The following is a 10,336-nucleotide window of genomic DNA, read 5'->3' as shown; positions in this document are numbered from 1 at the left end:
TCAACCAGATATTGCATAAGCACTAATTTGTGTGATTTCATGAACTACCTATTGAAGCAAACCAAAAAACTACAAACCGGTAAGATCATATATACTGTACGGCTATGGAATTTCTTCAATTTTATTATCTTCCATCAATATTCACTTTGTGGAATATATACACCGTCTTCCTTCAGCCTTCGTCCGAAATCTCTCTGAAAAAAATTCTTCTTTTTTTTCCAATATTTAGAATACATCATACATCTTAATAAATTATTCAGATTTATTTTTTGCATGCATCATCCTTATAACTTTCCTCAGAAATAGACCGGGTTAAAAAGTCTGTCTAGTACTTAAAACAAGTAGTTAATTATTTATAATTATTATTTTTTGAAGAAAATGCTCATATACTTTGAAATAAAACTTAAAGTTGTCGATGTCAAAATTCTATAGTTGAAATTTTTAATATCAAGATTCTGGAGTTAAAAAAGTACTGTCATAATTTCAAACCTAAAGACTTTAGTGACAAATAGAATAAATTTAAATATTTGATGGTTATAACCCAAGATCTAAAGATTTCATTGAGATAAATAGAAAATTCTAAGCAGTTTATTCATATAATTCAAATTCTACTGATCCTTCTTTTTGCCTTATATCTTGAAATGAGGATTATAACGACCTAATTGGAGATATTGGTGACATCATTAAAGGTTCTTCTTTCTACTTAGTTGAAACCGAAACCTGGAAGCTAGCGGATCTCGGATCTCAGAGCTGACGGATCTCAGAGCTGCACTTCTCAACGGAAAAAATAACGGTAAAAATAGATTTCCATAAGCCCCGGGGAAGACTGGCAGATTTCTTTCTATATTACTAGATTTTAAATCTATTTTATACAGAGGCCCAGGGCGTGTACATGGACCACAATTGACTGCAAAGGTTAACCCTACTGATTCGAATGTAATCTACCTACTCCGTAACAGTCTTATTTAATTAATCTCTGACTTTTAAAAGTTTAATCTGGGAAATCACATATCTGAAATTAAGACTTGAAATTATGCAACATCAAGTATATGCAATTTAAATATCACGCCTCTGACAGTAAGGCTTGAAGTTATGTAATATTAATTATTTGCAATTTAAATACTTTGTTTGAGTGCCTGTTTATACGGCTTAAATCCCAAGTCTGGAACTCCAATGATTCTCATTCTGGAATTAAAACTTTATCAACATATTATATTTTAAATCCCAAGAGCCTTAATATCAAAGGGAAATATATGAACTTTCTCTTCCTTCTTCACAATTTGTTTTCTATACCTAGTTAAACTGATACCTGGAGGATAAATGAGCGGCGAAACTCAGAGGATCTGGCGGATCCCATAGCTTCACCTCTCAGCGGAAAATAACGGTAAAAAAATATATTTCCATAAGTTCCCTGGAAGACTGGCAGATTTCCTGCATTATAGGCGAATTTTTAATCCTTTTTATACAGAGAGCAGGGACGTGCACAAGGATCATTTTGGATTATAAAGGTCGAACCCCTTTTGAACCAGAACTAATGTACATGCTATTTAAAATTATCCAATTAAAATTTCAATTCAAAGTTTGCTATGACATTTGTCTAAGTTTAAAGATTAAAGATAAAATCTATCAACATGCTTAATTAAAACCCCGACAGACTCGAATTTTTTCCTTTCGTCATGGTTCTCTCTTTACCTAGTTAAACTGAAACCTGGAGGACGAATGAGCGGAGAACCTCAGAGGACCTAGCGGATCCTACAGCTTCATCACTCAGTACATAATAACGGTAAAAAAATATATTTCCATAAGTCTCCGAGTAGACTGGCAGATTTTCTTCATTACCAATGAATTTTTAACCTTTTTTATACAGAGAGCAGGAGCGTGAACACGGATCATTTTGGATTGTTAAGGTTGAAACCCTATTGCACGAAAACTAATGTACACGCTATTGGAATTCACTTCTAACAAAATTTAAACGTTGAGCATGCAATGTCAGTTGTCTAAGTTTAAAGATTTTCTTTTCACCCTTTACCCTTTAATTTAATATCTCGGACATAAAACTGTGCTACTGCAAGCAAGAACTAAATGCCAATGTTAAGGTTAAAACCATATTGCACGAAAATTAATGTAAACGCTATTGGAATTCATTTCTAACAAAATTTAAACGTCGAGCATGCAATGTCAGTTGTCTAAGTTTTAAGATTTTCTTTTCTTCCTTTACCCTTTAATTTAATATTTCGGATATAAAACTTTGCTTTTGCAAGCAAGAAATGCCAATTTGTATAAAAAATAGATTTTTTATGTCCGTAAGGTTAATTAAAGAATATAGAAATAAAAACCCGCAGTAAGACCGAGTCTCTATAATTAAAATGTCTGAATAAATAAATCTCTATCGATATTATTCATCCTTAAAATTATGAGGACTCCGATTTAAACTCTGAATCTTTCTTCATACCCTGAATCTTCTCTCACAATGAACTAATGATCTTTTTTTACTGATTCAGTCTGTGGAAACTGTAACGCCTCCTGAACCGTCAAACCTCACCGCCGAGAAATCATGATGTCTCAAGAAGAGGAGATAACTACGCTACATCGATATCTCTAAATCCTTGCACAATATAAACGTGCACCATACCTTGCTATACCTTGATGATTTGAGAGAAATGAAGAGGTTAAGCACTAATCTCTTTTCAATGTCCTAGACAGTAGCGCAGAACCAATGTTCTACGTGAGTCTAGTTCTTAAGCATAATTACGTCGGCTAATTAGCATCAAGACGACATAGTTTAACTAATGTAATGCCATACTTACGTCGAACTTTCAATGTTCTTCGTCAGTACAATCGTAGTTTCTTCCATATTGCATACATTGACATTATACCATTGTTGCATTAGAACTTTATAATGCTTGCTCAAGCTGATTTTCCTCATTAAATGCTCAATTTATATGCAGACGATTCTTAAAAAATCTTCGTCACCGACTAATTATATGCAGTTTATTCTCTACATTTTCATTGTTGCACTCTTCAATTTGTATGTTTTGCAGGATCCAAGGATCCCTAAACTCAAATTTCTAATTAAAATAAAAAACATAAAATGCATCCGTATGATTTTTTATTATTTAATTTAAGAATATATGTACACGATAGTTTCGTAAAATAGTTGTATTAAATACATGTGAACAATTTTGTACAATTAATATAATCTCGATACGGAGATAATAAATATCTAGATTTCAAAAAAATAAATTTTAACCTTTTTCATAAGCTCATCTGCATCAAATCTGAGATGAGGGTTATTTCTTGCCATCTTTAATGCTGAAATCATATTTGATTAATAGTTTGGGATAAACTGGTCTTGGTCGCTAGTATGAAAAGGTAAGACATAAATCATAAATTGACTAAATAAAAGTTATTTTGACTCAATAAAGTACATACAGGGGCTTCTTCATAATTTCCTTTTCTTTCTGTTTACAATATTGAGGAGTTCCTGTGTGCCAAATGAAGTGTCAACTTCTGTTTGGGTCCCAGGCTTGGGAACTCTTGGTCTTGGAGTGATTTTCTTTCTTAAAGCTGAATTCCTATCCATTTCCTCTTTGGCCTCTCTGAGACAAGTAATATACAGCCGGTTCATGGGATGAGAACTATCAGATTTTGCTGCATATTGTATTCTTTACTAAAAAAGATTAAAATAAATTTTACTTTTGAAATCCCTAAATCTTTGCAACCTAATGTTGTATACCCCGAATATCTTTCAATTATTTTAGATAAATATAAATATAGAGAAATTATAAATTTTAGTTTGAGACAAAAAAATGTTGAAAAATTATTGAATCTATACTCACGCAATCTTTGAAACTATCTCTTTTCCTGTTGCAGTTGGGGTTTTACGTCGTTCTTCTTCTCTTCGTTTTCCAAGGTATCTAAGATACGGGTTCAATACAGTTTTCGTCTTCTTAGTATTCGTTTTTGGGGGTAAATCTGGAACATCAATTTCAGAATCAGAGCTACATGAAATACTTGTTGAAGTACAACCAGAAGGTCCAGCAACAGGAATTCGGCTAAAATATTTAATTATTAGTGTGATTTTAATTGGAAAATTAAATAAACTTGCATATTGAGTTTTAGAAAATTAAATTTACCTTGTTTCATCTTCCAAGTAATTAATTATCTGCATTGGGTCAGGATGTTCTGGATGTTCAGTTTTATGATGCTGGATGAGGTCAAACATATATTCATATGCTGATGAACATATTTTACAATTAAAACTTAGATCAATAGAACCTATCGTTACTGACAAGTTTAAGTGCAAACTTGTATCAGGTTCAGCTGGTTGTTCATTGGAAACTTGATCATTACATGGAACAGGTTGACTAAAAATAGAATTATCTGGTAATTCTGGTTGGATAACACTTGCTGATAATTCTGGTTGACTTGCTTGCAGCTCTGGCTGGGTGGTATTTGAACTGTTTTGCAATGCTGGTTCAGATTCAATGACTGGATTTGGTGGAAAATCCATGCAAAGTTCTAAATAAGTTTCCATCAAAGCATTTGGAACTTTATACTTGAGAACATCAATGACAAACTTCAAGACTTTGCATAGTACTTCTCCTTGAAAACTTTCAATTGGAATTTTCTTTACTCTTTGGCATGATCTTGTGCTTTTTCTATCTTCTGATTTGAGGTCAGGCATTTGAATAATCGCAAAATTCCATATCCCAGGAAGGTTTATATTGTACATGTCAAAAATCCTAACGACATGCAGCTGTACAGAAGAATAGCCCCTCCAGATACTAAACCCCATGACTTTGGATAATTCAAGCTCATTCAAATTATCTAACATATTCACAAGCTCTGTAAAGTTAGCACCTTCAGATATAGAATCAGCAGTCATGGTAACATCATCCAATGTCACATCAGTTGTAGAATCTTCATCGATTTCCTCTTCAGCAGGAAATAAATCTAGGACAGACATTTTGCCTTTTTTTAACATTTTTCTCCAGTTCAATTTCTAGTTCATTTACTTTAACCAATACTTCATCTCGTATTATTGTATCAAAGGTATCAATATCCCCAAAGATTTGTGTGAAAAGCTCCATTGCTTCAAGATTCTTCTCAGCTTCTTTAAATATAAGTCTTGACATAGCCCCAAATACTGCATATGCCTTGCACTTTCTTTTAGATGTCCATGTTGGCATATACTTAGCAACAACATCAGCAGATTCTTTTAAGTAATAAAAAAATTCTGATCCACCATCCTCTTTTCGCAAAAATTTTTCAGTCAGCGTACAAATAAATCCTATTTGATTGTGGGATGAGGTTGATGTTTTCTTTTTGACTCCTCGTCATCTCTGTATATGGGGAAGCTGAAAAATCATATTTATAAATATAAATTGATTTAATTAAGGCGAAAAGTTCAATATTTTAGAGTTAGGGGGGAGGGACAAGTTTAGCACTCACCTTGATCTAGTTGTAACTTCAGAAATTCCTTCATTAGTTCCACAGAGATTGGATACATTCGTCTTTGGATTGCTGGTAAGTTTGATTGCAAACTTGCATATTGTAGTTTTCTGTGCCTGTAAAAAAGATAATTTGATATCGATGCCAAATAGTTATTCAACAAATTTGAAAACGTTGAATAAAATATGTTATATTAAACCAGTATTTTAGCACATGTGTAAATATTACATAAAAAAAATACCTCTGGATGTTTTGATGTTATCAAAAGGCCTGGCACACTATCGTTTTGCCACTTCATAATAGAGTAGAAAAACAGATAGGTAGAGAAAAGAACCACAAAAACAGCTCGAGTTCTCATATTCTCACTCATATCCAAGTTGTTCAGCTCTTTCAAGAATGTGTTGATGTTTGTATCTGGGGTCACTATAGGAGAGAGAATTTCCGTTTTTCTATCTGAGATAAGAGATAGTATTGGAGTTTTCTTAAGTTTCCCCTTTGAGTCAAGTGTTCCATCTTTAAAAACAATCTCAATTAGCTTAGGGTTAAAATACGATTTCCCAAGCTTCTCAGCCTCCTCTACAGCAGCGTCTAAGTTTATTCCAACATGCATTGATGGTTTTCCTCTGGGAACAGGGGGATTAGAACTGACAAGTTTCGTCAAATACTCCTCGATAAACATATTCCATTGTTTAGAGGAATCTGGCATTCCAAGAAACAATACAGCATCAGGAACTAAATTCACAATGATTTTTAAAATTTAAAGAAATTGTCAAATAAAAAATTTATGTAAAAAGTGTTTTTTAATTACAACAAAAGGTTGATATAGGGTTAACCAAAATGGATGAAACTGTAAATATGACACCTAATCCAATGTGCAATGAATATTAACGTACATGGTATCTTAAGTCTCATCCTTTGTGGGTAACCCTGTATCTATATTTGTGGAAATTTAAGTACAAGAGTGTAGTACACAAAGTGCAGAACCCCCCCCCCACAGCCTTTCTCCCCTCTGTCAAGGTTATAATGCAAGGAAAGTTAATTGAGAGGTGTACGCATCTTTTGTACTGCAGTGTACTGTCACTGGGCGGTGGTCATAGGAAACTATTATGTGAATTATCAAAATGTAATGCTTTTAACCTACTCAGATACTAAACAAGCATTGTCTTGTTTACAAATTCCACCCAGAGAGAACTGGTTTCAATATGTACGCAGATTATACGCAACTGCAATTAACTTTCCTTGCATTACATTCTTGCCCTCTGTGCACTAAATATCAATGCACAGGGTCAAACACAAAAAAGATACTTTAATAATAACAAAAAAATCTAAAAATCGACTTTTACGATAACCAAAGAATTAACAAAAAAATGAACCCCCCCCCCCAGCCTTTCTCCCCTCTGTCAAGGTTATAATGCAAGGAAAGTTACTTCAGAGGTGTACGCATCTTTTGTACTGCAGTGTACTGTCACTGGGCGGTGGTCATAGGAAACTATTATGTGAATTATCAAAATTTAATGCTTTTAACCTATTCAGATACTAAACAAGCATCTAGTCTTGTTTACAAATTCCGCCCAGAGAGAACTGGTTTCAATATGTACGCAGATTATTCGCAACTGCAATTAACTTTCCTTGCATTTCATTCTTTCCCTCTGTGCACTAAATATCAATGCACAGGGTCAAACACAGAAAAGATACTTTAATAATAACAAAAAAATCTAAAAATCGACTTTTACGATAACCAGAGAATTAACAAAAAAAGCTTTCGTAAATTCCATACATTTTATTATTATTATAAAAGTTAATTAAAATCTATAAATATTCAAAGTGCCTTGTTCGTAGAGAATTTTTCTAAACTCTTTGAAGCTGGATAAGATATCAATAGGAATATATATAGGATATGCAACTTCTGGTTTGTCAGAGGATCTTACTTTTCCTCTCCAACCCTATAACATAATAAAAAAGATAAATTTAAAACAGAGTACAAGAGCATTCGTGAAGGGGGGGGAAACATTTTTTTTGTCCCCCATTGGCAACATTGTGCCCCCCTTTAAAAGAAATGCATGAGTCACTTTGGTAGAGAAACCACAAATAAAAATTATCAGTTTTCAAAATTCTTGTGAATCAATACTGCTTCCAAAATCAAGAATCCTTGGGTTTATTCAACAAATCTTTTCAATATTGTTTAGTTTGAAATACTATCAATTTAGTTCTTAAAAGGAAATGGTAAAATACATTAAATCTTACCCTGATGTTTCTGCCTGGGTCGTGAATATAGGTATTAAATATGCTTGCGTCATAGTTGTTTTGTACAGGGTGGATATTGAAGTGATGTCTAGGCCAGGTTTCAAGTGTAGAGCAGCATTTGTTGCACAGGGAGGTAATCAAGTCCATTTTTTTACAAATTTATCAGTGAATGTGTCTAATTTCTTCAGATGACTCTGTGATATTGTATGAACAGTGAGCAGAAATCGAATAGAAGGAATGAAATAATGTTTGTAGATCCAGACTTTATATTCATCTCTGGGTGTGCTGTATTTTTCTGAGTAGTAGGTGTTTGCAAATCCTAGGCCAAAGGTTGGTTTCAATTTCTCCTGCAGTAATGATCCCTTGACAGCTTGTTTAGAAAATTCCCAACGGTTTTTGTGAAACATTTTTTCTTGGTGTGTGGTAGTTTTGAGAAGGAGTCTTCTTTTTTCAACTTTTTTAAGCTCACTAATTGCTTTCAGACAGGAATGGAACTTTTTCCTGTCCTCATCAGTGCCGGCTCTGGAAAAGGCTTTCTTTCTCAAAACTTTTTTAAGATGTTGAAGTTCTGTGAGGGTCTTATTAGGATGGGAGATAAAACCTTTTGAATGCTGTTTTTTCTCATCAGCAAACAGTCCTTTGTTTTCTTCCAGGAATTCTGTAAGCAGAATGGGAAGCTGGTCTCCTAATGTTGCTAAATCTGCTGGATCGGTACATCTTGTAATATGATGGTTAAGAGGTGACAGTTTACATTTTAGTGATGAATCAAGCACTGATAAATCTTCACTATTAATTGATGGAGCACAGTACTTTAAAAGTGTAACTAGGGAAAGAAGAAGATTCGCCATTTTTTATGTTTGTATTAACGGTTAAGAGTGACAGGTTTGACATATTGTCTAAAGGGTAGAATTCCCAGTTAACCAGTCATCTGGAGCTCACACACACACGTCTGCTCGGGTTGACCGACTATACTATACAATAACGGAGTTCTCTTCTTCATTAAACTGTACATCATAGCCCCTAGAGGTGTTTAACATATCCTTGGACAAAGGCATAGAGTCTTACTCTTGCATTCGTTCTTTCACAAGAACAAACAGAACCATTAAGAACAATCCAATTGTTACAAAAACAACAGAATTCAAAGAACGCATTCTTAAAAGTATTGAAAAGGAACAGATATTAGCTTAAAAGAACATTTAAAATCATGAAACCATTCTTATTATTAAGATCGCGTTCTAAGTCAGAACTGTATTTTAGACCAGGGATGTGTTCTAAATCATCTAGAAACAATTAAAAGATTCACACACCCCACTCTAAACCTGCCCCCTTTCCCGAGCCTCCCTCTCCTGTGAGGAAGGGGAGATTTAGGTTGGAAGAAATTGTTTTAAATAATTTATTTTAATATCTTTTTATTATTTTAGAAATATTGATTATTAAAATTAATTTAAAAATATTCTCAGCACTTGAATGCATCTTATTACACAATTTTATGACCCCTGCCCCTCCTCCAGCTTCACAAAAAATATACATTGCTTGGCCCAGAATTTATTTAAGCTTATCTTTTTAACCCTCTAAAGATTGGGGCAGTCTGAATCTATGTATAAACTGAAGGGGGGGGGCGTTTGGCACCCCCCCCTTAGAAAAAGGCCTTTTAGAATAGGTACAGGGTTGAAATTCATAATTAAATCCCAAATTTTTATGGCCAGCTCAAAGAAAAAAATTAGACTTATGATTTTAATAGTTTGGGTGCTAGGGAGGGTGGGAAAAAATGCCTAAAAAGGGTCAAAAAGAGGAAAAAAATATTTTGTTTTTTTAAACAAATATCAAAGTGTGATACATGTTTCTACATGCATTTTTCAAAGGCTTTTCAAAATTATTGTTTTTAGATCTGTAGCTTCAGTCAAAAAAACGTTATGGGCTATTTTAGATTTTTTTCACAGATCGAACTTTTTTCCGCACTGTACCCTACCCTATAAACTAAAAAAAATATTTTTTTCAAAAAGTCCTTCAACTCACTATCTATATATAAATTTGGCTTGTCTGTTTGTTTGTTTGTATTCAATAAAGGTCAAAACGGCTGAACCGATCAGGCCCAAATTTTTCCACAGGGAAGGTTTATGAATGATCAAAATTTCAAATATTTGTCTCCATCAAAATTCGATCGTCATTAAATTTTTGAAAATTTTGAAAATTCGCAAAATTTTTTGTGAAAATCCGCGAATTATTTTTGTTTTGTTTTACGATGTACAGAAAGAGAACATGTTCACAATCTAAGGCTAGTTCTTTAAAAGTCAACAAATTTTATGGTTACAGTGTCAAAAAAGAGAGTGCTAGGACAAAAAAAAACTACAGGAGGGGGTGCCAAACGTCCCCACCAACCCATTTTTGGAGTTAACCCTTAAATTTTAAACATAAAGTTTAAAGCATATTTTTGGCTGTGAGGAACTTTTTATTAAAAAATCGTCATTTTTACTTTTTTAACAACTTCTTTTCTACAAAACTTTTGTCTTCGACACCTCTAAAGTACGCCCCCCCTGCCCCACCCCCTAGTCCTATCTTCTTGACAAAGGGCTAAAAAAGGTCATTGAAACATTTTTGACTAAGAACAAAACAGGGGGATGGAACTGTTCTTTGACTA

The 10,336-nt window shown here is 33.6% G+C and overlaps 2 protein-coding genes and 2 long non-coding RNA genes across 5 annotated transcripts; 1 reads left to right on the top strand and 3 right to left on the bottom strand.

The window, feature by feature from the left end:
• The first annotated feature begins 527 nt into the window (after positions 1-527).
• LOC111716052 (uncharacterized) lies at positions 528-3,209 on the top strand. 2 transcript variants are annotated; one of them, XR_002768402.1, is made up of 4 exons: positions 528-1,384; positions 1,697-1,783; positions 2,502-2,668; positions 3,042-3,209. It is a non-coding gene; the product is annotated as an uncharacterized LOC111716052 (long non-coding RNA). The 2 variants fall into 2 exon arrangements; XR_002768401.1 differs by having other exon boundaries at positions 533-1,783.
• A 626-nt stretch (positions 3,210-3,835) lies between these two features.
• LOC111716056 (uncharacterized) lies at positions 3,836-5,280 on the bottom strand. Its single transcript, XM_023491467.1, has 2 exons — positions 4,137-5,280; positions 3,836-4,055 (listed from the first exon to the last, which is right to left on the bottom strand). Exons 1-2 carry the CDS (start codon positions 4,985-4,987, stop codon positions 3,836-3,838), a joined length of 1,071 nt encoding a protein of 356 aa, XP_023347235.1. The 5' UTR covers positions 4,988-5,280.
• A 13-nt stretch (positions 5,281-5,293) lies between these two features.
• LOC111716055 (uncharacterized) lies at positions 5,294-6,241 on the bottom strand. Its single transcript, XM_023491466.1, has 3 exons — positions 5,696-6,241; positions 5,455-5,570; positions 5,294-5,360 (listed from the first exon to the last, which is right to left on the bottom strand). The coding sequence occupies exons 1-3, from the start codon at positions 6,158-6,160 to the stop codon at positions 5,294-5,296; spliced, it is 648 nt and encodes a 215-aa protein (XP_023347234.1). The 5' UTR covers positions 6,161-6,241.
• Positions 6,242-7,219: 978 nt separating this feature from the next.
• LOC111716053 (uncharacterized) lies at positions 7,220-7,737 on the bottom strand. The gene is made up of 2 exons (XR_002768403.1): positions 7,699-7,737; positions 7,220-7,397 (listed from the first exon to the last, which is right to left on the bottom strand). It is a non-coding gene; the product is annotated as an uncharacterized LOC111716053 (long non-coding RNA).
• Between the last annotated feature and the right edge of the window lie 2,599 nt (positions 7,738-10,336).

The sequence above is a fragment of the Eurytemora carolleeae genome, unplaced genomic scaffold (assembly GCF_000591075.1).
Source record: "Eurytemora carolleeae unplaced genomic scaffold, Eaff_2.0 scaffold1950, whole genome shotgun sequence".
Lineage (NCBI taxonomy): Eukaryota > Metazoa > Arthropoda > Copepoda > Calanoida > Temoridae > Eurytemora > Eurytemora carolleeae.
The sequence above is the reverse complement of the archived record's forward strand: the minus strand, read 5'-3'. Positions and strand labels throughout refer to the sequence as shown.

Excerpts from the sequence above, each read along its gene's own strand:
- LOC111716056 (XM_023491467.1), bottom strand. The coding sequence starts at position 4,987 with ATGTTAAAAAAAGGCAAAATGTCTGTCCTAGATTTATTTCCTGCTGAA. Across the intron at positions 4,056-4,136 it reads TACTTGGAAGATGAAACAAG|CCGAATTCCTGTTGCTGGAC; the intron begins GTAAATTTAATT and ends TAAATATTTTAG.
- LOC111716055 (XM_023491466.1), bottom strand. The coding sequence starts at position 6,160 with ATGCCAGATTCCTCTAAACAATGGAATATGTTTATCGAGGAGTATTTG. Across the intron at positions 5,571-5,695 it reads TAACATCAAAACATCCAGAG|GCACAGAAAACTACAATATG; the intron begins GTATTTTTTTTA and ends TCTTTTTTACAG. Across the intron at positions 5,361-5,454 it reads GAAGTTACAACTAGATCAAG|CTTCCCCATATACAGAGATG; the intron begins GTGAGTGCTAAA and ends ATGATTTTTCAG.